Source organism: Heptranchias perlo, chromosome 25, assembly GCF_035084215.1.
Source record: "Heptranchias perlo isolate sHepPer1 chromosome 25, sHepPer1.hap1, whole genome shotgun sequence".
In the NCBI taxonomy this organism is placed as follows: domain Eukaryota; kingdom Metazoa; phylum Chordata; class Chondrichthyes; order Hexanchiformes; family Hexanchidae; genus Heptranchias; species Heptranchias perlo.
In genome coordinates this window covers 21,361,523-21,389,271 of record NC_090349.1, presented here as the reverse complement: position 1 = coordinate 21,389,271, position 27,749 = coordinate 21,361,523, and the positions used below count along the sequence as shown (strand labels likewise).

Here is a 27,749-nt window from a genome sequence, read left to right as displayed (position 1 = left end):
TTTATTTGAAATCACAAGCTTTTGGAGCTTTCCTCCTTCGTCAGGTGAGTGCAGGGTTCCATAAAGGCACAGCATATATAGTCAGAGAACAATGCCTGGTGATTACAGATAATCTTTCCAACTGCCCGTTATCACACCCTGCAGAGAGATAAAGCAACCAAAGGAGTGGATAATGTTCAGACAGAGAAACATTACATCCAAGACTACTGAATACACAAGCGGTCAGAACACAAAGACAGAGAGAGAGAGAGAGAAAGACCAGTTGTATTAAAAACAGATAACTTTTTTTTGCTGGTGGGGTAACATGAAGCGTGACATGAACCCAAGATCCCGGTTGAGGCCATCCTCATGGGTGCGAAACTTGGCTATCAATTTCTGTTCGACGATTTTGCGTTGTCGTGTGTCTCGAAGGCCGCCTTGGAGAACGCTTACCCGAAGATCGGAGGCTGAATGTCCTTGACTGCTGAAGTGTTCCCCGACTGGGAGGGAACCCTCCTGTCTCGCGATTGTTGCGCGGTGTCCGTTCATCCGTTGTCGCAGTGTCTGCATGGTCTCGCCAATGTACCATGCTCTGGGGCATCCTTTCCTGCAACATATGAAGTAGACAACGTTGGCCGAGTCACAGGAGTATGAACCATGTACCTGGTGGGTGGTGTCCTCTCGTGTGATGGTGATATCTGTGTCGATGATCTGGCATATCTTGCACATGTTGCCGTGGCAGGTTTGTGTGGTGTCATGGACGCTGTTCTCCTGAAAGCTGGGTAATTTGCTGCGAACGATGGTCTGTTTGAGGTTGGGTGGCTGTTTGAAGGCGAGTAGTGGAGGCGTGGGGATGGCCTTAGTGAGGTGTTCGTCGTCATCGATGACATGTTGAAGGCTGCAAAGAACATGGCGTAGTTTCTCCACTCCGGGGAAGTACTGGATGACGAAGGGTACTCTGTTGGTTGTGTCCCGTGTTTGTCTTCTGAGGAGGTCTATGCGATTTTTCGCTGTGGCCCGTCGGAACTGTCGATCGACTAGTCGAGCGTCATATCCCGTTCTTACGAGGGCAGCTTTCAACGTCTGTAGGTGTCCATCGCGTTCCTCCTCGTCTGAGCAGATCCTGTGTATTCGCAGGGCCTGTCCATAGGGGATGGCCTCTTTGACGTGGTTAGGGTGGAAGCTGGAAAAGTGGAGCATCGTGAGGTTGTCTGTGGGCTTGCGGTAGAGTGAGGTGCTGAGGTGCTCGTCTTTGATGCAGATTCGTGTGTCCAAGAATGAAACCGATTCTGAGGAGTAGTCCATGGTGAGTTTGATGGTGGGATGGAACTTGTTGATGTTATCGTGTAGTCTCTTCAGTGATTCTTCGCCGTGGGTCCATAGGAAGAAAATGTCGTCAATGTATCTGGTGTATAGCGTTGGTTGGAGGTCCTGTGCAGTGAAGAAGTCGTGCTCGAACTTGTGCATGAAAATGTTGGCGTATTGGGGTGCGAATTTGGTCCCCATGGCTGTTCCGTGTGTTTGGGTAAAGAACTTGTTATCGAAGGTGAAGACATTGTGATCCAGGATGAAGCGGATGAGTTGTAGGATGGTGTCTGGAGATTGGCTGTTGTTGGTGTTGAGTACTGAGGCTGTTGCAGCGATGCCGTTATCGTGGGGGATACTGGTGTAGGATCCTTACATAGGACCCCTACAGCAGACAGAGATAACTCTCATTTCACCCAGATCCCAGAGGTGAAAGACAATGTCTAAATAACTGTGCCATCCAGTCACCTTCTCCAGTAACTTTACATTTCACAGAAGTGTTACTGCCAGAAGAGTAATTATGTTAAGATTTTATTTTAATTTGGCGCCCAACTTAATACTGAGAGTGGAGAATTACCACTGAGCACTCCCATGCCATACCTCAGTATTGCATTCCATTGTACTACAGAAACCAGCACAGGAAGAACCAATGGTTGCAGACCATTGAAGCAGGAAACATCTGAATAATAAAGTTAAGGTTAAATTTATGTTTTTATATCAGGAACATGCAGTTGTTTGTAAGGCTAATACCCCTCCATAATAATTTGTGACTGTCAGCTGACATATTCAACAATTCAAAGCAGGCCTCATCTTGAATTCAAAACAGATAAACACAGATTGCAAGGAGTTCTCACAGTGTCCTGGCAAACATTCATCCTTCAACCACCATCAACAAAACCAGATTAACTGGTCATTCAAGAAGAAAGCCCAGCACCACCGCCTTAGGGGACGTGTAAAAAAACGCAAATTAAAAAAAATTCATCTCATTGCTGTTTGTGAGCTCTTGCTCTGTGCAAAATTGTCATATCAGCACATAAGAACAGTTACTGCACTTCAAAGCAATTGGTTATTTTGTGAAGTGCTTTTGGACATTTTTAATAGCTTAACTGTTGCCTGATATGTTTGCATAACTCGTTTATTTCATTCATTCCAATGACAACCCCCCCCAGATAGAGTTGGCCAGCTCCAGTGGTAAATGGCAATGTGAAGTCACAGACAAACACCTGCAATAGAGATAATTGGAATCTTTAGAAGCAATCAGGTGGTAGAACTTTGGCCATTTTATTACCTTTTCCTAACCCAGAGACACTGAGACCAATCACAGGGACCTAGCCACCATTTTAACCAAGATCTGTTAATTCAATGCAATCAGAGGGTTGAACCTGAGACCCTTCTGGTCTGTATGGCTTAGTAGTGACTGCATAAACTTGCTGAGCCATCTGGGGAGCTCTTCCTTGGTTTAAGATTTAATGACTAAAGTCTGGGACTGTAACTCTTGCCCAACTATTCATTCTCTACAATGAAAAATTCTGACTGTACAACTTTGCACCATTACTTTACAGTTTTTTTAATTGGAAGAATCACAGGTTACATTAAAAAGTATATTTAAAATTCACCCACCTCTTTTATTATCTAGATTTAATGATTACATTAAAATAATTAAATTAATCATAGAGTTGCTTGTCACGTTACTCTGACATAATGAGGAAAGAGGCAGAAATAGTGATATCTTCAGAGTTAACATGTTTCAGGTCGATGACCTTTCATCAGAACTGGAAGATGTTCGACTTCCTCTAACACCTTCCAATCTGATGAAAGATCATCGATCTGAATGGTTAGCTTTTTTTTCTCCACAGAAACCTGCTGAGGGATTCCAGCATTTTTTGTTTTTATTTCAGATTTTCAGCATCCGCAATATTTTGCTTTTGTTTCCCTGTTTCCTTATTCCGTCTTATTTTCTGAGGTTGATCAGATTTTCGCTCATCAGCAATGCGTTACATTCTAAATCGCTTCACGTCCTAGTCCAATTACAAGCTTTCGGAGGCTTCCTCCTTCGTCAGGTGAGTGTAGGATTCCATAAAGGTATGGCATATATAGTCAGAGAACAATGCCTGGTGATTACAGATAATCTTTCCAACTGCCCGTTATCAAAGCAATCAAAGGAGTTGAATGGTGTTCAGACAGGGAAACATTACATACAAGACTACCGAATACAATGTTTCCCTGTCTGAACACCATTAAACTCCTTTGATTGCTTTGATAATGGGCAGTTGGAAAGATTATCTGTAATCACCAGGCATTGTTCTCTGACTATATATGCTATACCTTTATGGAATCCTACATTCACCCGACGAAGGAGGAAACCTCCGAAAGCTTGTGATTTCAAATAAAACTGTTGGACTATAACCTGGTGTTGTAAGACTCCTTACATTTGTCCACCCCAGTCCATCACTGGCATCTCCACATCATAGTCCAATTAGCATCGATCAAGTTCCTTAGAGTGGGTGACATGTTATCCATAGTTCCTGAAACAGTGAATGTTGTCATGTGTGCCTGAGAATAAAGTTAACTGCCTGGAAGTCTTGCTGCTAATTTCATTGGATAAGGATTGTTTGGGTTTACATAATATGGTTACGCAATGCATGAGTGTGAATCTTGAACTGCAATCACCACTTGACTTGTTGACCGCATAGTTGCATTAGGCGATACCTTTGTCCACGAGAGGGCGTTTCGGAAGCGGGTCATGTTGCCCAAGTAACGAGGCTTCCCATCCCTATGGTTACCTGATCCGGGGCGAAACAGACACAACATTCCCGGGCATCTGGGCCAGTGTTCTGATTTACGTCTCTGCAGAATATCGTATTTCAAATTTTAGCAGAACCCTTGAAACGTTGAAAGAAATGGCACATACTTTAGGAAACTATTTTAAAACCTTATTCGAAGAAAAACTCCTGGTGTAAGTCAAATGTGAATTAGTTTTTTTGTCTTAGGGAGTAATGGTGTTGAGGAATTTCTATATGATTAATAAAAGGGCTTGACATTAACAACAGGTCGGGATAAAGTACTGCGTCACTTTGGATTTGCAAACATATTTTTTCTCACTTTTTAAAGTTTATGAGGATTGCAGCAGAAATTTAGTCAATGGTATAATGATTCCAGTGCTGATTTATTGCTAGTACAATACCGTTAGAATGGACTAGTCATTTGCATTAACTATTAGTGAACTGGTTGGTACTTGTAGATAAATATTCAAGAACACGGAAGTAAAGCTTAATGTAAACGGACTTGTTACAAAGAACATGGATATGTGTCGAGCATTTTGCAAATTATATCACTTTAGGTCTGTGGTTTTGGGGGGCATTTTTGATGTACTTTTCTGTCTTCTGTACGTTTCCCCATATCACATGGTAATTTTTAATAAAACTTCATTTAGTGGACCTTGATGAATACATACAATTTATGATTTACTGCCCCTACTGTAGCCCAGTAATTGGATCATAAGTGTTTTGAATGTATGGATAATTTACCCATTGGGGAACAAATCACAGTCCAATTGAAATATTTAATGTTTCCCAGCGAGTACCAATAAATTGAATTGTGTGCTGTGTTGCACTTATTGCACTGACCTATGCGGGTCATGTTATTTTTTAAACCAATGATACTGACAGTCAGGGTGAAGGTGGGAGTGGCAGTACTGTAGGTACGTAAACCCTTATTTCTTGGCCAGAAATTACATAAGAACATAAGAAATAGGAGCAGGAGTAGGCCAATGGGCCCCTCGAGCTTGCTCCGCCATTCAATAAGATCATGGCTGATCTGATCCTAACCTCAAATCTAAATTCATGTCCAATTTCCTGCCCGGTCCCCGTAACCCCTAATTCCCTTTACTTCTAGGAAACTGTCTATTTCTGTTTTAAATTTATTTAATGATGTAGCTTCCACAGCTTCCTGGGGCAGCAAATTCCACAGACCTACCACCCTCTGAGTGAAGAAGTTTCTCCTCATCTCATCAGTTTTGAAAGAGCAGCCCCTTATTCTAAGATTATGCCCCCTAGTTCTAGTTTCACCCATCCTTGGGAACATCCTTACCGCATCCACCCAATCAAGTCCCTTCACAATCTTATATGTTTTAATAAGATCGCCTCTCATTCTTCTGAACTCCAATGAGTAGAGTCCCAATATACTCAACCTCTCCTCATATATCCACCCCCTCATCCCCGGGATTAACCGAGTGAACCTTCTTTGTACTGCCTCGAGAGCAAGTATGTCTTTTCTTAAGTATGGAGACCAAAACTGTATGCAGTATTCCAGGTGCAGTCTCACCAATACCTTATATAACTGCAGCAATACCTCCCTGTTTTTATATTCTATCCCCCTAGCAATAAACGCCAACATTCCGTTGGCCTTCTTGATCACCTGCTGCACCTGCATACTAACTTTTTGATTTTCTTGCACTAGTACCCCCAGATCCCTTTGTACTGCAATATTTTCCAGTCTCTTGCCATCAAGATAATAACTTGCTCTCTGATTTTTCCTGCCAAAGTGCATAACCTCACATTTTCCAATATTGTATTGCATCTGCCAAATCTCTGCCCACTCACCCAGCCTGTCTATATCCCCTTGTAGGTTTTTTATGTCCTCCTCATTCTCTACTTTCCCTCCCATCTTTGTATCATCTGCAAACTTTGATATGTTACACTCGGTCCCCTCCTCCAAATCGTTAATATAGATTGTAAAGAGTTGGGGACCCAGCACCGACCCCTGCGGAACACCACTGGCTACTGGTTGCCAGTCCGAGAATGAACCATTTATCCCAACTCTCTGCTTCCTGTTCGATAACCAATCCTCCACCCATGCCAGAATATTACCCCCAATCCAGTGATTCTTTATCTTGAGCAATAATCTTTTATGTGGCACCTTGTCGAATGACTTCTGGAAGTCTAAATACACTACGTCCACTGGTTCCCCTTTATCCACCCCCTGCCACAGTTTTGATGCTGGGTTAATCGCCTTGCGCCTTCTAGTTTTTATTTTATCTGTCGTGCCTAAAGTACACTTTCTTTCTGCTGCTCTACGGTTTTCCCTTTCACTTGTTCTTGAACAACTGTTTGTACTATTTGTATTGTAGATTTCCCCTGGGTCTTCCCCTCTCTTGCTGCTCTCAACTTTATTCTCTTCTGACTCCCCGCTCAGGTTCCCATCCCCCTGCCACTCTAGTTTAAACCTTCCCCAACAGCACTAGCAAACACCCCCGCGAGGACATTGGTCCCGGTCCTGCTCGGGTGTAACCCGTCACGCTTGTACAGGTCCCACCTTCCCCAGAACTGGTCTCAATGTCCCAGGAATCTAAATCCCTCCCTCCTACACCATCCCTGCAGCCACGCATTTATCCTGTCTATTCTCCTGTTCCTATACTCACTAGCACGTGGCACCGGTAGTAATCCTGAGATCACTACCTTTGAAGTCCTGCTTTTTAATTGATCTCCTAACTCCTTAAATTCACCTTGCAGGACCTCATCCCTTTTTTTACCTATGTCGTTAGTCCCAATATGGACCACGACTACTGGCTGTTCACCTTCCCCCTCCAGAATGCCCTGCAGCCGCTCCGTGACATCCTTGACCCTAGCACCAGGGAGGCAACATACCATCCTGGAGTCACGTTTGCGGCCGCAGAAACGCCTATCTGTTCCCCTTACAATTGAATCCCCTATCACTATAGCCCTGCCACTCTTCTTCCTCCCCTCCTGTGCAGCAGAGCCACCCGTGGTGCCCCGAACCTGGCTCTTGCTGCTTTCCCCTGATAAGCCATCTCCCCCAACAGTATCTAAAGCAGAATATCTGTTTGAGAGGGAGATGGCCCCAGGGGACTCCTGCTCTTCCTGCCTAGTCCTTTTACTCTGCCTGGTGGTCACCCATTTCCTTTCTGCCTGCGTAATCTTTACCTGTGGTGTGACCACCTCACTGAACGTGCTATTCACGATAGTCTCAGCATCGCGGATGCTCCACAGTGAATCCAGCCGCAGCTCCAGCTCCGAAAGACGGTTAGCCAGTAGCTGCAGCTGGACACACTTCCTGCACACATGGTCGCCAGGGACACTGGTAGTGTCCATGACTTCCCACATAGTGCAGGAGGAGCATATCATGGGTGCGAGCTGTGCTGCCATGACTTGCCTTAGACTCTCAGACTCTCCTCCCGCTCTCGGTCTCTCCTTTTATACTCTGCTCACCTCTCGGACTATCCTGCCTCACCTGTGACGTCGCACAGTAGTTGTCTCTTATTGCAAGTCTGCTGCTGCTTTTATTCCCAAATCTCAGTCTTCTACTCTCAGGTCCACTGCCGCTCTGGGGAAAAAGTTAGGAAAAGCAAGGCAAAGCAGCACCTCCTTCCCCCACTTCACCGAACTCCCACACGTACCAAACTCTCAGCAGTTCACACTGTGTTGTCCGCACAAATTGTAACATTCTTGTAAAGGGATTGTGTTGGCAACACTATCTCCACAGTTGGGCTTCTTTAATAGAAGTTTAATCCTGGGTCTATGACCCTACAAAAGCGGAAAGTGCCTATACATGTTTGGCAACATTGTTTTTTGTGATATCAATGGGTGTGTCTCATTTTTGTCGTCGTCTGTGGTCATCAACGGATAATAATGAAAGCAATTTTCTCACAGGTCTCAACTCCTTAGAGAGTTGTATTTTTGTGAGAACACAATTATATAGTAGAGTCTTGTTCAATGTATAAATAATATTTATGTAACAAGTCTATGCACTGTTTTTTGTGGTTCTGGTTGGCACATGCTGAAGTTTAAGTATCAGTATGTTTTTTAAATCTATTTTTAGTTGGCTGATCATGGTGAAGAATTTCAGAAGCGGGAAATTGAATATTTTCCTATTTTGGGCAGTCACAGCTCAAAGCACTGCCAGGTCAGGCATACTATGGGCCAGATGCATAATAAAGCCCCATTAATGCTGCCTGCAAACTTGTCTTAACCTCTGCCTCACAAGAGCACTTTGTATTGCACCAGTGTGAACTTTTCATTTCCCACAACAATCATCCTTTTGACCAATCTGAGTGAGGTTGACAATTATATCAAATTATCGGCAATTTTGTGCTGGGGATCAGAATTTACTAGGAACTGGGTTGAGAGTATCCAAACTAATTCCACATAGGACCCATACAGCTGGCAGAGAAAGAGAGGAGACTTACAACACAACAGCTCAGACGATATTAAAACTCAGAAATGAGAAAGAGCCATACCATCCTCTAGAAGATGAGCTTACCAAAATAAGCTCTCATCTCTTGAAATATTTAAAAATAATTGGATTTAAACATGGTTAGGGTAGTGTACTTGGCACATGTCTGGATTTCTTGACCATTTTCTACAGAAAGGAATTGGAAAATGAGTTATTTTTAATGCTGTTTTTTTTAATGTAATGTGTACTCTCATGTGTTTAAAACAAAAGAGGCAGCTAGACAAAAGGTAGTTAATATGCTAATTGGAAGTTGTGTCTCCCAGAGCCTAAATATTAAGGACTCTTTTAGGTTGTCTGGGGATTTGGAAAAACATCACTCACCATTGTGTTGGAAAACTATTTGCTCTCTGTCGATCCATGAGACAGGCTTTTTGACAGAGTAGAGGCTTTTAAGAACAGAGCACAGCCACCAAGAAAGGCAATCAAGCTTTTGGGAAACAGGATGTTGTACAGGCAGTCAAGTAGCAAAAGACTGCGAAGAGAAGAGATTTTATTCCTGGACAGAATACAGAGGGTTATTCTGTTTAACTTGAGCTGACTACCCACTGAATTGGATAGCATTGCGTGTTCTTTATTTAGTATCATTATATGAATACAGGTTGTACCGATTGAACTAAGTGACTGATTGTACATACATTGCTGTGTGCATTGCGCTTTACTGTGGAATAAGCAGCTCATGATTCGAACCAAACTTCATCTCATCTGTTGTTAATCCTATCCGACTTTTAAGAAGAAACGTACGTGTAAAAGTCATGAGTATCTGATTCAGGTCGCAAGGGGATAGTATCCCCAGGTTACACTATTTAACAAATATTATACAAATAATTATAGGACAGGATGTATGAACTATAAGTAAGAAACTCAGGCTGCTCACGGCAGTGACTGATGCCACTGAACCCTTGAAGGTATGAACAGCAGACCTGAATTTATGATTGTGCCCTAAACCCAACAGGCCTTTGGCCAGTGTCAGGGTTCAATACAACCCTGACATGATAGTGATTCTATCTCTTCTATCCCTGTCCGATGTGTTGATTTGTAAGTGGTCTGATTGCTGTTGAGCAGGAGAGCACGTAGCAGCTGGAATGGCAAAAGTTTGCATTTAATTCTTCCCCTTTTCAAAAAAACCTAGCAGAGTCCTTATTTTTAAATGTGCTGTTTGGAGGTTAATTTAGCAGATTGTTAGCAACAGAATCTCAGTACTAATTATTCTGCATGGAAATCCAAATCCTATTAGTGGAAAAAACGTTTTTTTAAAGAAATACTAAAGAACTTGCCATGCATAGGAACACCAGGATTTTGTATTAACCAGTCAAGTCATATAGACTTGGTATAACCCAGTTGGATTCTGGAGAGGGTAAACCCATAGGGATCTCAAAGAAATTGTCTTGCCAGAGAACAAGTGCATTTTGGGCACAGAAGTTAGAAGAGGGAAGGATAAGACTTTGAGAGGCTGGCGAGAAAGGTTGTGTTAGGCATTGGAGAGAGAGATTGTGTGGAATTAAATAAATGAAATCCAGAAAAATAAGTGAAACTGTTTGAGAAGTGTGTGGTTGTGTTTATGTGAATATGAGGTTGGTTGGATTTGAAGAAATTGCTGGTGCCTCTTGTTTGTGGAAATCATGGTAGCATTTTCCACATTTAGATTGCAAACAGTCAAGTAAAAACCATATCCAATAGGTGTTACACCATGACTCTACGTATTGACGCTCTAATACAATAAATTAAATCAAATCTTCCATTGTCTATTTTGAAAATTTCTCCATGTATGGAATTCTGTGAAGTGAAGCTGAGAATGAAAAGACTAGTGATATATATAAATAACAACATATATACATATATCGTTATATAAACTTTGAATTGATGTTTTTGTTTCTCTTTCAAAGCAAAATGCCAGAGCGAGAAGAGACCTCTGCAGCGAGTGCCACTCCATTATTGGAGAAAAGACGAGAATTGGCAGAGGTGGAATTGGCTCTTGCTAACCAAAACGAGGTAAAAGAAGCTGATAGGGCAAAAGTTAAATTTGTGTTCATAATTCAAAAAGGAATATACAGATATGACTTTTATTATCTCCTTTTAAATTGGCTTTTCTCCCAAAAGAATCACCTTTCTACTATATATTGAAGCAGTTTAGGAATTAGAAAATGCTGTTTAACACATTTAGTCATTCATCCAGATCATTGGTTTTGCTATCTGTATTCTATCCTACTTTATTGTGGCTGATTTTACACAGCAGCGACCCCATTTACATCTTAAAGAGGTTGTCTCGCAATCAGTACTCCGTTTAGAAATTAAACCTTTGAACAGTTAGAGTTTATGATTAACCTTAATACTTAGAAAACAAACTCATAGTTTCATTCTGACAGAAGATTATCCAACTCCTAGCTGAGCAATTCAGTATTTATCACTTTGGGTGGTTAATTATTCAATAAATTAGCAATCTTTTGAAAGGTTTTCTTTTCAATTCTGACATTATTAGTGATTTCCTGATTTTAAAATCATGTTCTTATATTCTATGATACAGAATTTAATTGTGTCTGTAATATCTGTTTTCTTGTTTAATCTAGAATACAACACCATTCAACACAAGTCAGAGAGACTAGTGTTCAGAAATTGGAGCAAGTTTTTTCTGATTAGATTTTCAGGCTAAAACAGTATAGTTAGGAATGAATACATTTCAAGGATTGCAGTTTTGGATTTGTAGATGACTTAACCAGGAAATGTAACTCCACAGCAGAAGCTGGCGGCAGTTAACATTGACATAAGCAAGTCGCAGAAACATTGGGCAGGACAGCAGCAATTGTCTTTGAGTGAAGTGGCAACCATAAGGGGAAGTGTTACAACTGTGGCGTCAGGGAAAGAAATGGCAGTATAATGACAGGACTGATGTGAGAGGATCAATTAGGATCTTTTGTTCTTAAAGTTTAAATATTTTGCCCCCTTTGTCCAAAATCATCTTTTCTTAAAGAAAGTAATTCAAGATCCCTTAATCATCCACATTTCTTCTCTGTATCTTTTGTTAAAGAATGAAGGACATATTTATATAATACCTTATCACATCTCTCAGAAATGTCTAAAAGCACTTCACATACAATCGATGACTTTGAACTGTACTGATTGCTGTTATGTAGGCAAATGTGACAGCCATTTTGCTCACAGGAAGATTCCATACCAACATCAGGGGATGACCAGTTAATCCATTTTTGTAGTGTTGGTTGAGAGAGAAATGTTGGCCAAGAAATCCTACGGGAGAACTCCATGCTCTTCTTAAAGTAGTGGCATAGGATTTTTAACATCCACCTAAACCAATGGAACAGGCAGATGTGACCTTGGTTTAATGCTTCATCTAAAGGCCAACAGCTGTGACATTGCATCATTCTTCACTACTGCACTAGAGTGGAGCCTAGATTAAAAGCATGGGTCCTGGATTGGAGAACCCACAACCTCCATGCCCAGAAGCAAGAGTGCTACCAAGTGAAACAATTTGCCAAATCAAGACTCGAGACAACACAAAGACCAGAGATAGATATAGTATTCTAAGTATGGCCCAAAACTAATTTTCAGCGTAGAACTACTAAAACCTCCTTGGATTTATATTTTGTGCTTCTGGTTATATATTCCATAACATGGTTGTCTCATCAAGCACACCTCTCCCATCTCCTTTAACACTCTCTTTAAAACTTACCTCTTTGACCAGGCTTTCAGTTACCCCTCCTAATATTTCCTTTGGCTTGGTGTCATTATTTGTCTGATTGAGCTCCTGTGAAGCGCCTTGGAACGTTAAATGTTCTATATAAATGCAAGTTGTTGTTATTGTAACAGATTCAATGACTAGTTGCTAAACCCTCCCAAATCTTTGTCCCATTCAACATTCTTTAAAGTTTTGTCCTTTATTTTATAATCATAGTTACTGTTTTTGGCACCAATATACATTACGTTACACTTCTTTATATTGAATGCTATCTGACAATCTAGCATCAATGTACTCAGCTCTAAATAACTGAATAATGTCAATCTCACTGTCTGTTACCATCCCATTCAATTTTCTATGATCAGCAAATTCTACAGATTTTGTCCTGGTGGGGTTATGATGCACTGAGTTGCAGTATCAACACATAGTGCCTTGGAATAATGGGGAATGACACATAGTGCCCTGGAATGATGGGGAATGATCTTGTCTCTGTGATCCATCACACCAGTGAGTTGCTGGTTTTAGCCATGTGGTTATGGGTAAGTGCATAGCAGAAGCCAGGCACTTCCCTGTGGGTGGGAGGGAAAATTGAAGGGAGACTCTTCAGTGAACACATTTCACACCTTCTAGTTACTGTTGAGCAGGTTGCTCACCCATTCTCTCAGCTGTAGTTGGTATATAGCTCATGGACAGGGGAGAAAACAGTTTGAAAAAAGAGGGGTTTGTAACTTGAGAGTTGATAAAACTGTTCCCCTTATCATGGTAATTACTGAATGCCATGAGGTCCCAGGAACTTTAGTGGTCACTCCTTAATAAAGTAAGATCTGATTATCTGTCAGCACCTTCTGCATGCGTTTTTTCAAAAATCGTATTTCTTCTGCGGCAGGAATTCCAGGCGAAAATGGAAGTTTTGCAGAAGAGGAGAGAGGAACTAAACAAAAAAGAAGAGGAGCTGAAACATTCAATTAAAAAATTTGATAAGTTCTTGAAGGTAAACATGCAGCATGGACTGGTCAGATCATTTTGATTATTTTAGCTGGTTTTGAAAATCACATGGCAAAAATATTTGTATTTAATGATGATTCTTATTCTGTAACTCTTCCTACTTATTCAGGCTTAACTTTTGGGCTGTGTTGTTCATGGAGCTGGCCTGCCTCATTACCTTGATAAATAGATCAGAAATTAAGTTATGTCAAAAGTAGCAGTAACATTTATATATTTACATGAAGCTTATCACTTCCATTCTGTATGTGTTGCAACCGTAGGGAGGTAGAAAAGGAGTCCCACAGACACCAGTCCTATCCAACAGGTACAATGTACTGGATACCTGTGAGGATAGGGATGAAGGCTGCAAGGAGGATGGTCAGAATGCTAACCATGGCACTGTGGAACAGGAGGCAGTGCAAGGCAGGGAGGAGCAGAATAGAAAATTTGTAGTCATAGGGAATTCGATAATTAGGGCGATAGATAGCGTCCTCTGCAGTCACGACAAGAGTCCATGAGGGTGTGTTGTCTACCAGGTGCAAGGGTAAAGGATATCTCGGAGCAACTGAAGAGGAACTTGGAAAGGGAGGGGGAAGATCCAGTAGTCGTTGTCCATGTCAGGACCAATGACATAGGGAAGAACAAGGAGGAGTTCCTGGTAAGGCAGTATCAGAAACTAGAAACCAAATTAAAAAGAACGACTCAACGGGTGGTAATCGCTGGATTACTACCCGAGCAATGCACTAATTGGCACAGGGATAAGCAGATCAGGAAGGTGAATGGGTGGCTGAAAGACTGGTGAGGGAAGGAGAGGTTCCATTTCATAAGACACTGGCACTAGTCCTGGGACAGGAAGGAACTGTACTGCTGGGACAGGCTCCACCTGAACTGGAATGGAACCAGAGTACTAGCGGAAAGGATAAATAGGGCTGTTGATAAGACATTAAACTAGAAAGACGGGGAGGGATCTGGTGAAAATAACATAAACCTGAAGGTAAAAGAAATAGGAGATGAGAGTAAAGATCAGACCAAGGTAAAGAATAAGGGTAACATAAAGTGAGAGGAACGATTAATAAAAACAAATTAAATTGCCTGTACAGCAATGTGCACAGCATCTGAAAAAAACCGGGGGAACTGGAGGCAATAATTCATAGTGAGAAACCAGATGTAGTAGGGATAACTGAAAGATGGCTACATAAAGAACAGGACGGGCAGTTAAATATTGCAGGTTATAACATATTTAGAAAGGATAGGAAAGGAAGAAGGGGGGCCGGTGTAGCTGTACTAATTAGAGATTACATAATGGCAATAGAAAAAAGGGACATTACTTACATTTAGAAACAGAATTCATTTCATACTAATAGGGGTATACTACAGACCACCTAATAGAAGAGGGGAAGTGGAGGAAGAAATATGTAAGCAAATTTATGAAATGACATACAGAATAATGGGAGATTTCAATGAAATAAATTGGCAAGCAGAGGTAGGGAAATGGGAAAGGGGAATGGAGTTTTTACAGTGTGATCAGGGCTCCTTTCTCACCCAATACGTAAGAAGCCCAACAAGAAAGGAATCACTGCTGGATCTAATAATGGGAAATGAACCAGAGCAGATAAGGGAAGTAAGCGTAGGGGAACATCTAGGCAATAGCGATCACAGCATAATAAGGTTTAAGATAATGATTGAGAAAGACATAAGTAAGACAAAGACCAAAGATTGGAAAAAAGCTAATTTCGAGGGGATGAGAATGGAACTAGAGAAGATAAACTGGAAAAAATATTGACAAACAAAGAGATAGAACAGCAGTGGGAAATACTTAAAAAGGTGATCAGTGGAGTTCAGGAGAAATATATTCTGCTAAAAAACAAGAACAAACTAACCAATAATGAAACACCATGGATGAATAAAGAGATAAGGGCAAATTGAAACTAAAGAAAAAGGCATACTCTAATGTACATTACCATCGCCGAATCCCCCACCATCAACATCCTGGGGGTCACCATTGACCAGAAACTTAACTGGACCAGCCATATAAATACTGTGGCTACAAGAGCAGGTCAGAGGCTGGGTATTCTGTGGCGAGTGACTCACCTCCTGACTCCCCAAAGCCTTTCCACCATCTACAAGGCACAAGTCAGGAGTGTGATGGAATACTCTCCACTTGACTGGATGAGTGCAGCTCCAACAACACTCAAGAAGCTCAACACCATCCAGGACAAAGCAGCCTGCTTGATTGGCACCCCATCCACCACCCCAAACATTCATTCCCTTCACCACCGGCGCACAGTGGCTGCAGTGTGTACCATCCACAGGATGCACTGCAGCAACTCGCCAAGGCTTCTTCGACAGCACCTCCCAAACCCGTGACCTCTACCACCTAGAAGGACAAGGGCAGCAGGTACATGGGAACAACACCATCTGCACGTTCCCCTCCAAGTCACACACCGTCCTGACTTGGAAATATATCGCCGTTCCTTCATCGTCGCTGGGTCAAAATCCTGGAACTCCCTTCCTAACAGCACTGTGGGAGAACCTTCACCACACGGACTGCAGCGGTTCAAGAAGGCGGCTCACCACCACCTTCTCAAGGGCAATTAGGGATGGGCAATAAATGCTGGCCTTGCCAGCGACGCCCACATCCCATGAACAAATAAAAAAAATACGAAGAGGATCGGAAAGAAGTCAAAAAAACAATTAAGAAGGCAAAGAGGAACTATGAAATTAAATTATCAAGGAACATAAAAAGAAATAGTAAAGTATTCTACAGACACATAAATTACAAAAGGAAAATCAAAATAGGGTTGCCCAAGATAAACTCACAGGTAATGCCAGTGAAATGGCAGAAAGAGATCAAGAAGAAGAGATCAAAAAAGATATAAAGACATTTAAGATAGAAAGGGGGAAGGTAAATTGATAAACTAGTCAAATTTAGAGAGGATAAAACCCCTGGTGCGGATGGATTGCACCCGCGCATACTAAAAGAAGCAAGGGAAGAGATAGCAGAGGCACTGTTATATATTTATAAAAATTCATTAGAAAAGGAAATAGTGCCAGAGGACTGGCGGACTGCTAATGTTATTCCTATATTTAAAAAGGGAGTTCGAATAAATCCAGGGAACTATAGACCAGTTAGCTTAACGTTGGTGGTAGGAAAGATAATGGAATCTTTACTCAAACATGTAATAGAAAAACATCTAGAAAGCAAAAATTTAATAAAGAACAGTCAGCATGGATTACAAAAGGGAAGATCATGCTTGACCGACCTTATTGAATTCTTTGAAGAAGTAACAGAAAGGGTAGACAAGGGTAATGCAGTAGATGTAATATATTTGGATTATCAAAAGGCCTTCAATAGGGACTCATAACTAAGGTCAGAGCAAATGGAATTGGGGACAAGTAGCAGAGTGGATAGCAATCTGGCTACAAAACAGAAAACAGAGAGTAGGGGTTAAAGGTATTTACTCAGACTGATGGAAGGTGGGAAGTGGTGTTCCACAGGGATCGGTGCTGGAACCACTTTTGTTCACCATTTACATAAACGATTTGGTCACGGGAATCAGAAGTACAATTTCAAAATTTGCAGATGACACCAAATTGGGAGGTGTTAGTTAATACTGAGGAAGGCTGCGATAAAATACAAGAAGATGTTAATAAACTTGCAGAATGGGCGTATAATTGGCAAACGAATATCAATGTAGATAAGTGTGAGGTGGTGCATTTTGGTAGGAGAAATAAGGAGGCTACATAACCCTTGGAAAATAAGAGTCTAAATGGGGCTTGAGGAGCAAAGAGATCTAGGGGTACAGATTCACAAATCATTAAAAGTAGCAACGCAAGTTAACAAGGCCATAAAAGTGCAAACAAATCACTGGGGTTCATTTCTAGAGGGATAGAATTGAAAAGCAGAGAAGTTATGTTAAACTTGTATTGAACCTTGGTTAGACCACTTAGAGCACTGTGCACAGTTCTCCATATTATACAAGGGATATAGAGGCACTGGAGAAAGTGCAAAAAAGATTTACAAGGATGATACCAGCACTGAGAGATTATAACTATCAGGAAAGATTGAACAGACTGGGGCTCTTTTCTCTAGAAAAGAGAAGGCTGAGGGGTGACCTGATAGAGGTCTTTAAAATTATGACGGGGTTTGATAGAGTAGATGTAGAGAAAATGTTCCCGCTTGTGAGGGAATCCAAAACTAGGGGTCATAAATATAAGATAGTCACTAATAAATCCAATAAGTAATTCATGAGAAACTTCTTTACCCAGAGAGTGGTTAGAATGTGGAACTTGCTACCGCAAGGAGCGGTTGAGATGAATAGCATAGATGCATTTAAAGGGAAGCTAGATAAGTACATGTGGGAGAAAGGAATAGAAGGATACGCTGATAAGGTTAGATGAAGTAGGGTGGGAGGAGGTTTTTGTGGATCATAAACGCTGGCATAGACCAGTTGGGTCAAATGGCCTGTTTTTGCGCAGTAAATTCTGTGCAATTCTATGTACTGCAAGTCAGAAAAGTAGAACCCTAAAATTCTGAACTCACACTAACTCTGTGCAATTCCAAGGACGAACACATGAATGTAAACCCTAAATATGCTCCAGTGGTCAGACCCTACCTTTAACGTTGGTTGGTTTTCACTTGTGGTGTGGTATGGGAGAAAGGGCCATTTGTGAAATTCGGAGTGATCCTGCAATAACCACTCTTCGGACTGGGCAATTACTGCAGGACTACTCCATAGTGGCCTCCATTCTTCTGTGGTCCACTTAGGCTTTTAAGTAGCTCATGCTTTTGGTCTTCTGAGTGCACTTGAGTCCACCTTTGCTCTCACTGCTCCAGGATTAGTTAAAGAGCTTTCTCTGGCATTGTTGTTTTAAGGTACTAGCAGCAGGCATCTTGCTCCTTTAAGGGTTGGGAGCCCGTTACTATGGACATTTCTGAGTGGACCAGAAGGTCCACCACATACTCTCCTGTTGTTTCCAGCATCACTTCCAGTTTTGGGTGATTGTGTGGAGAGAGACATGATTCCTAATCCCGACATTCCAGTTTTTACATTTTTATTCTGGGGCCGAAAAGGTTATTCTGTCACACAGGGTCTCCAGAGGTTAATGCCAAAAGTTTTGAGTTGATTGATTTCAAAGACCATGCTTTACATGCTTTTGGCAAGACACATGAGAGACATTTCTGAGTCAAGGATCTGGCTTTGCACCTGTGGACTTATGGCGACTTTCATTTTGGAAGGGATGTGTCCCTCCTTGTAAATGGTGGCTGGGAACATGCAGTTAGGCCATCACTGGGATAGAGAAGCTGTCTCATTTACTCATCTTAATTGAAGGAATAATTCAGGGTAGCAGTCTCAGGCAAGGACCATCAATCCTGGTCCATTCAGTAGGCCTGAATTAGGGATGTAATTTAAAAGGCTTTCAGGAGACTATGGCCCATTCAAGATGCATTTTTATAGATGTGGCACTAATTTGTGCAGTAATGCCTGTTATTTTCCTTCTACCCTCCTCAGGAAAATGATTGCAAGCGAATCAGAGCAAAGAATAAAATAGCTTCTGAAACTGAACTTGTAATACAGAAAGAGAAGGATATTGTTAGATTTAATTCAGAACTGGTAGCTCTTATCGATGAGAGGGAAGAACTGAAGAAGAAAGTGGAGAAATACGCCATTTATCCAAAATACTTGGAGAAAGTAACAAAAATATCAAATGAGGTAACTGTGAAAAAAATATATGCTTTATACTCTGTTTACATAAATGCATGTATGGTACAAGTAGGCCATTTTGGCAAGGAACTTAACTTACACAGCCAACAACAGCTTGCACTCTTGTAGCACCTCTAATGTATTAAAACATCCCAAAGCGTTTTACAGATTCAAAAATAACCAGATACCAAGTCGTGCTGGGAGCAGGGTTATGGGTGATGACTGAAGGCAAGGTCAAAGAGGTAGGTCTTGGGAAGGCTTTTGAAGTAGTGGAGAGAGATAATAAAGTGGTGGGATATCGGGAGAGTATTCCAGAGTATGGGGCTGAGCTGGCATAATGGTCTGCAGCCAAAGATGGAACGGAAGTAGAGGGGTGCAAAGGACACCAGAGTCAGAAGATCAGAGAGTGTGCGATGAAATATCGGGCTAAAGGAGGCAGGGTGGAGCAAGATCTTGGAGAGACTTATAGATGATGGCAATGATTTTGAAATCGATGCGTTAGTGGATGAGGAGCCTTTGAAGTTTAGCAAGAATGGGGTGATAAAGGAGGGGGACTTAGTATGGGGCAGGATGCAAGCAGCAAAGTTTTGGATGAGTTGCACTTTGTGAAGGGTGCAACTTGGAAGACCATCAAATAGAGCATGGAGTAATTAAATCTGAAGGTGGCAAAAATATGTATAAGCATTTCAGCCACATTGGGTGGGAGCAGAAATGAGTGATGTTACAGAGATGGAAATAAGCAGTCTTGGTGTTGGTGAGAAGTTTAAGAGAGGACCCCTTTTTCAGATTAATATAAGTTTCATTAAATGTCGGGGTTTTTTTCTCTAGCGGTTTGTGATCAAAGAAACTGTTTCTGATTATCTATGTACCTTTTAAGTTTCAGGATATCAGAATGGTGAATGCTCGTTTTGAGACTTTGTTTATTACCCATGATGTCCTATTCCATAACTACCAGGAAAACCAAGAAACCATAAAGATAATTAAATCCGATCTAAATAACTTCATAAAAGAAAAGAACAATGATGCTATGAAGTACCATAATAGCCTGGCCGCACTACAAAGTCGGTTAGATGAAGCCAAGGCTAAAACTGTAAAATGGGTAGGTATTTACTAGGAATTAAGCAAACCAATAAGAGCCGATTCCCCAGATCTCAGTTAACTGAATTGCTAATGTTGGATACCCACTAACTAACTCTTTAGATTTAATATAAAAATCTGCAAAGAGCAGTTGCATTAAAAAAATTCATGAACTTCATTTCTTTTCTTACTCGGGCATAAAATGTTTATCAATGTGTTTCATTGTTGTTTTTGTCTGACTGTCACACAAGTTCCAGAAGCTGTGTATATCAGAGTTGGTCAACTTAAAGATACTGTCCACTTTAGATCATATGTATATATAAAGGCCAGGGAAAGAAATCTTCAAATTTGTTCCAAAAGGCTTACCTGGTTAACTCAGATAACAGATCAGCTGCAACTCCACTAAATAACCATGATGTCCCAGTTGTAAACTACAGTATATGTTGGAGTACAGACAGTAACTGTAATGCATGCTGGCTTGACAAGAGGAGAAAATTTTACCAATTTATTGCTTTATTTTATCCCGTGTACCAAGACAAATACAGTTTTACGAAAAGGTACACTGGTGATAGAATCACAGAATCATAGAAAGGTTACAGCACGGAAGGAGGCCATTCGGCCCATCAAATCCGTGCTGGCTCTATGCAAGAGCAATCCAGCTAGTCCCACTCCCCCGTCCTATCCCCGTGGCCCTTAAAATTCTTTCCTTTCAAGTACTTATCCAGTTCCCTTTTGAAAGCCACGATTGAATCTGCCTCCACCACCACCCCGGCAGTGCATTCCAGATCCTAACCATTCGCTGCGTAAAAAGGTTTTTCCTCATGTCACCTTTGGTTCTTTTGCCAATCACTTTAAATCCATGTCCTCTGGTTCTTGACCCTTCCGCCAATGGGAGCAGTTTCTCTCTATCCATTGTGTCTAGACGCTTCATGATTTTAAATACCTCTAATGTTGTGGGAAAATCACCACTCGGAGTCGGACTTAAAGATTCAACATGCAGTTTATTGGACAAAGTACTTTGGGAGAAGAACTGGACGCTCCGCAGCGCACGCAGCCACCTTCTCAACTTCAAAATGGTTGTCACGCTTTTTTATACCTTTCAAATACAGATTTTCAGCAGCTATCACATTATTAGTCTTGATTAGTTTACACATTAGCCAATTAAGCCCGCACAGCAACCACTGACCTCCAATCATATTAAAAACAACTGTTATCACCTTAAGACAGTATGGTCTTTGTCTATTCAGTCTGGTTCTGTAGTTTTTATCAGCTCGTTGTGAAATGTCTTTTGTATTCCCAGACTGTAAGTCAGTTTTCTGAATACACAAACTCAGCATTTTTAAATGTCTTTTCCCACAGTCGCAGAATCCATTTTGTTTAGTAGAGTCCATTTTGTTAGTAGTCATGTGTTATGTTTAAGCTTTTAATTAGGGTTGGTCTGGTCTGCGCAAAGCGCATTTCAGTGTGGTCTTGGGGCAGTGACCGCAGCCATGCACACAATAGTCACTTCATCTTTGCCTTTAACCCAACAGCTTAAATTTTACCCTAACACTCTATCAAATCTCCTCTCAACCTTCTCTGATCCAGCTTCACCTGTCTATCCACGTAACTAAAGTCCCTCATCCCTAGAATCATTCCAGTAAATCTTTTCTGCACCCTCTCTAAGGTCTTCACATCTTTCCTGAAGTGCAGTGCCCAGAACTGGAAACAATATTCCAGTTGTGGTTGAACCAATGTTTTATAAAGGTTCATCATGATTTCCTTGTTTTTGTACCCTATGCCGCTATTTATAAAGCCCAGGATCCCATATGCTTTTTTAATGGCTTTCTCAACCTGCCCTGCTACTTTCAACGATTTGTGCACATATACCCCCAGATCTCTCTGTTACTGTACCCCTTTTAGAATTGTACCCTCTTGTATATATTGCCTCTCCTCGTTCTTCCGACCGAAATGTATCACTTCGCATATTTCTGCGTTAAATTTCATCTGCCATGTGTTCTGCCCATTCCGCCATCCTGTCTATGTCCTCTTGAAGTCTATCGCTATCCTCCTCACTGTTCACTGCATTTCCAAGTTTTGGTAAGAGCAATATTGTGTAGTATACCTGCAAACAATTGTTACATAGAGGTGCATTGCAAAAGGTTATGTAGTCCAGCCAAGTTTTTGTGTTGGTATTTGCACATCAGCCATAAAACAAAGAGAAATTACATACACTTTGGTATTTGGTGCGATTATTTTATAGGATATTGCTGACTTGGTTCAGGGGTGCTAAAAGATGAACCACACAAATAACACAGGACTTTAAAAAGAGTTGGAGTGAAGTTCCTTTTGGTAATAAATAATAAGCATGCCAACTTTTTTTGCTAAATTTAATGACAGGAGGAATCTCACACCTAGGGTGACTTGGTACAGCATAGAGGTAATTATAGGATATGGATTGTTGGGGGGGATGTGAAATCCTAATTTGCAACTTCTCCAAAAAAAGCAAGAGAAAATCAGTGGGTGAATCTTTCTGGGGTGTTCTCAAACAGCTTATAGAATCCTGATGTTCATACACCATAACTGAAATTTAAAAAAATTTATAGGGGAAGGAAAGTCTAGATTATCATTTATTGCTCAAATCCTTTTGCAGTAAGAAAAAATATCCGTGCAATATATTTGTTACATTTTTTAAAGAGCTAGGCTATTTAGGAGTGAAATCAGGAAGCACTTTTTCATACAAAGGGTAGTGGAAATCTGGAACTCTCTCCCCCAAAAAGCTTTGGATGCTGCGTCAATTAAAATTTTCAAGACTGAGATCGATAGATTTTTTGTTGGGTAAGGGTATCAAGGGATATGGAGCAAAGGCAAGTAAATGGAGTTGTGGTACAGATTAGCCATGATCTAATTGAACAGGCTCGAGGGGCTGAATGACTTACTCCTGTACCTATGTTTCTTTGTAACAATAGAATAAAGGTCAGGATTGCTTTCATAAACTACACACAATGTTATTTCTAAGATATTTTACTGGAATAAGATTTCAAATGACAAGAACATGTTTCTATTGAAGACCATAATTAACTCGCACAGTGATTTGAAAAGAAACATTGTGATTGTACTGTTATCTAATTTTTTAGGAATCCGTGTGGATACATATTCAAAGTACAGCAGCCAAAAGGACTCTTGTCTTGGGTATGACAAAAATGGCAATTTTTAACCTTTACATGCTTGCAAGCAAAGGAGGAAAGGGATTTGACACACCAGTAGAGGACACAGATGCACAGCTTAAGGCAGTAAGTTGTACTTGTTATATATAGATCATATTATATATGTTATATATAGATTATATATGTTATATATAGATCATAAAAACAAGGACATATATGGTAGCCAAACTTAGTGGGAGGATAGAAGATTGGGAAGTCTTCAAAAGACAGCAAAAAGTAACTAAAGGATTGATTAAGAAAGGGAAGATAGATTATGAAAATAAATTAGCAAAAAATATAAAAACAGATAGCAAGAGATTCTATAGTTATGTAAAAAGAAAAGGGTGGCTAAGGCAAACGTAGGTCCCTTAGAGGATGAGACCGGGAAACTAATGGTGGGAAACATGGAGATGGCAAAAATGCTGAACAAATATTTTGTTTCAGTCTTTACGGTAGAGGACACTAAGAATATCCCAACACTGGACAAACAGGGGGCTCTAGTGGGGGGAGGAGCTAAATACGATTAAAATCACTAAGGAATTGGTACTTAGTAAATTAATGGGACTCAAGGCGGATAAATCCCCTGGACCTGATGGCTTACATCCTAGGGTCTTGAGGGAAGTGGCAGTGGGGATTGTGGATGCTTTGGTAATAATTTTCCAAAATTCTCTGGATTCGGCAAAGGTCCCGGCAGATTGGAAAACTGCTAATGTAACACCCTTATTTAAAAAGGGTAGTAGGCAGAAGGCTGGAAATTATAGACCAGTTAGCCTAACATCTGTGGTGGGTAAAATTTTGGAGTCTATTATTAAGGAGACAGTAGCAGGACATTTGGATAAACATAATTTAATAGGACAAAGTCAGCATGGCTTTACGAAGGGGAAGTCATGTCTGACAAATTTGCTTGAGTTCTTTGAGGACATAACGTACAGGGTGGATAAAGGGGAACCAGTGGACGTAGTGTATTTAGACTTCCAGAAGTCATTCGAAAAGGTGCCACATAAAAGATTATTGCTCAAGATAAAGAATCACTGGATTGGGGGTAATATTCTGGCATGGGTGGAGGATTGGTTATCGAACAGGAAGCAGAGAGTTGGGATAAATGGTTCATTCTCGGACTGGCAACCAGTAGCCAGTGGTGTTCCGCAGGGGTCGGTGCTGGGTCCCCAACTCTTTACAATCTATATTAACGATTTGGAGGAGGGGACCGAGTGTAACATATCAAAGTTTGCAGATGATACAAAGATGGGAGGGAAAGTAGAGAGTGAGGAGGACATAAACAACCTACAAGGGGATATAGACAGGCTGGGTGAGTGGGCGGAGATTTGGCAGATGCAATACAATATTGGAAAATGTGAGGTTATGCACTTTGGCAGGAAAAATCAGAGAGCAAGTTATTATCTTGATGGCAAGAGACTGGAAAGTACTGCAGTACAAAGGGATCTGGGGGTCCTAGTGCAAGAAAATCAAAAAGTTAGTATGCAGGTGCAGCAGGTGATCAAGAAGGCCAACGGAATGTTGGCGTTTATTGCTAGGGGGATAGAATATAAAAACAGGGAGGTATTGCTGCAGTTATATAAGGTATTGGTGAGACTGCACCTGGAATACTGCATACAGTTTTGGTGTCCATACTTAAGAAAAGACATACTTGCTCTCGAGGCAGTACAAAGAAGGTTCACTCGGTTAATCCCGGGGATGAGGGGGCGGACATATGAGGAGAGGTTGAGTAAATTGGGACTCTACTCATTGGAGTTCAGAAGAATGAGAGGCGATCTTATTGAAACATATAAGATTGTGAAGGGGCTTGGTCGGGTGGATGCGGTGAGGATGTTCCCAAGGATGGGCGAAACTAGAACTAGGGGGCATAATTTTAGAATAAGGGGCTGCTCCTTCAAAACTGAGATGAGGGGAAACTTCTTCACTCAGAGGGTGGTAGGTCTGTGGAATTTGCTGCCCCAGGAAGCTGTGGAAGCTACATCATTGAATAAATTTAAAACAGAAATAGACAGTTTCCTAGAAGTAAAGGGAATTAGGGGTTACGGGGAGCGGGCAGGAAATTGGACATGAATTTAGATTTGAGGTTAGGATCAGATCAACCATGATCTTATTAAATGGCGGAGCAGGCTCGAAGGGCCGATTGGCCTACTCCTGCTCCTATTTCTTATGTTCTTATATTTATTCCTATTCTGGGTTCACACTTTTTCCTGTGCTTTTACAGAGGTGATGGGGCTGTTATACTATCATATATTTTCCCAGTTTTCTCATCTCCTGAAGATGCTGACTTATGCTTAGGTACAGTTCCACCATTAGTGACAACCCTCTGGTACTTTGCTCAAGTCAGCATTCTTCCAGAGTAGGAGTCTGGGAAGTATTAGCAGGCTGTTTTTTCTTTGAGGGGCATCACAGCTGAACCCAGTAATACCATCACCAAATAGCCACTTACCAGAAGGGGCCACTGGATAGTGTTCAAGAATGGAAATCCTAGATGATTTCCTCTCTGAAGACATTTTTTAACCCCTATTACCAATCTGGCTGAAATCAGCTAACTCAGTAAAGGCCAGGAATCAAACCTAGGACTTTCATATCTAGATTATTTTACCAACGGACCCATTGAAGTACCTGGCAGATATTCTGTTTTTATCCTGTGAAGGAGTGAGTATAGGCTGTACTGGTAACATAAATTTGCAGCATGTGCGTGGATTGGTGGACTAGCAGACTGCACCATAAAGTAGAAATATACCCATTTTTACTGGTGACTTCCCACAAGACAAACTCTTCAACTTGCCTGAGTCATCTGGGCAGTTGTCCAAGTCAAGGACTAGAGGGAAGAAGAGAGGGAAAGTCATAAAGCATGCCGTCCTTAGCTGCTCTTAAAAGGCTTTATTTTATTTTTGAGGCCATGATTCCTGAGAATAAGGATCCTCAGTGATGACTGAGATCGACAGATTTTTGTTAGCTAAGAGTATCAAGGGACATGGAGCAAAGGCGGGTAAATGGAGTTAAGGTACAAATCAGCCATGATCTAATTGAATGGCAGAACAGGCTTGAGGGGCTGAATGGCCTGCTCTTAGAGTAATAACACTTAGGTCAAATTTACTAGCAATGAAATTACTGATAATATAGCTTTACCACTAACAATTTGCCAAATATTATACTATATATTTTTAAATCTCTACCACTTCAAAAATAAAAGTAATGTATTTCTATAATTTTTTTTTTAAAAAGTGCTATGATTTTGTTCTCTCCGTTTCCAGTTTTCCCCCCCATCTCCCCTTAAGGTGCTGGCCACCACTGGAGCTTAGTTCGGGATAGTTTGGCATCGGGCATCCTCTAGTATATCGTTCAAGTGGTTATTCTTTATGCATGAGCCTGGACAATGAGTGTCATCAGGCTAACGAACCACAGATAGCATCACAGCCAAGTCAGGCCCTGATCTCGCACACTTACTGACTTGGGTCACTACATAGTGACCAAGAATGGGAACCCTGACTGATTTTTCCCCTCCATTCCTAGCCCAGGGGCGCTTGTGCTAATTGAAGGTCGCTTCCACTTGGATGAAAGCAGCTAACTCAGCACAGACCAGGTGTTGAAGGGATCGCCATAGTGAATGAATGTATCGTGTGGTTCAGGAATCGATGTGACAGAGAGGCTCTTAATTAGAGACCACAAGGAGATGGGAAGACTGGTTAAATTCAGGGCAGGGATGTTCAACTTTTTGGAGGTGGGGTGGGGGGGGGGGGGGGGGTGGGCTGGATCCATATGTTACAACCATTGAGTGAGCTGCACAAAAAATTCAAACCCCACCTATGCTAAGAATCCATGTCAGCCATACGCTAAAAATCTAGCAGCCCAACGCAAGGACTGCTCTTCACATCTTCTTTCTCTTCCTAGCCTAGTCCACCATCTTCTGCTCCCTGATGCAGTTTTGATTGCACTGGCTGCCCAAATTTTAGTTGTCTGGTTGCAGCCTTTTTAAACTGCCTAGACACAAGGGCTGCTCTCTGATTGGTCCAGTTGGAACAATGACGTGGCAGCATTTTTCAACCAATCAGAAGATTATTTTTTCCCTCGAAAAGAATATCGGGTGATAAGGTCAAGGTGATTTTCTTTTTCCAAAATGTAAAACATCATATTTAGATCTGCAGTTCTGAACAACTGTTGTACGTTTGCATTGTTACTCGTCAGACAGGGTTCCCACTCATCATTATCCAGTGAGCTGTGCTAGAAAATGTGTGTGCGAGGACCCTATTGGACTTGGGTGTGATACCAAAGCATAGGGAGAGACAATAACAGATTAATAGTCACTAGTCACGAGAACTAAAGTGTAGACATTACAGATGAATAGATGGTATATAAAAGTTTAACACATGGTGGACTTGACCAGTTCTGTCATTTTTTAAATTTTGATTTGTACATTAAAAGCATTTTAAAATAACTGGAAGACATTGATTATTTTTGGAATTCTCTTGCAGATTCAGCAATACATCCTGGAATTGAGGGATATTATACACGACTTAAAGAAAAATGAAATTAGTTAGCTAACCTTCAGTTGTACCAATATTATAATGGTACAAG

The 27,749-nt window shown here is 41.2% G+C and overlaps 1 protein-coding gene across 1 annotated transcript; it reads left to right on the top strand.

Annotated features, from left to right (window-relative positions):
- The first annotated feature begins 636 nt into the window (after positions 1-636).
- On the top strand, positions 637-27,727 carry cfap73 (cilia and flagella associated protein 73). The gene is made up of 8 exons (XM_068006353.1): positions 637-761; positions 8,122-8,205; positions 10,419-10,524; positions 13,110-13,214; positions 18,721-18,921; positions 19,790-20,011; positions 23,106-23,261; positions 27,647-27,727. The coding sequence occupies exons 1-8, from the start codon at positions 637-639 to the stop codon at positions 27,710-27,712; spliced, it is 1,065 nt and encodes a 354-aa protein (XP_067862454.1). The 3' UTR covers positions 27,713-27,727.
- The last annotated feature ends 22 nt before the right edge of the window (positions 27,728-27,749 follow it).

Excerpts from the sequence above, each read along its gene's own strand:
- cfap73 (XM_068006353.1), top strand. The coding sequence starts at position 637 with ATGTACCTGGTGGGTGGTGTCCTCTCGTGTGATGGTGATATCTGTGTC. Across the intron at positions 18,922-19,789 it reads TAACAAAAATATCAAATGAG|TTTCAGGATATCAGAATGGT; the intron begins GTAACTGTGAAA and ends GTACCTTTTAAG. Across the intron at positions 23,262-27,646 it reads CAGATGCACAGCTTAAGGCA|ATTCAGCAATACATCCTGGA; the intron begins GTAAGTTGTACT and ends ATTCTCTTGCAG.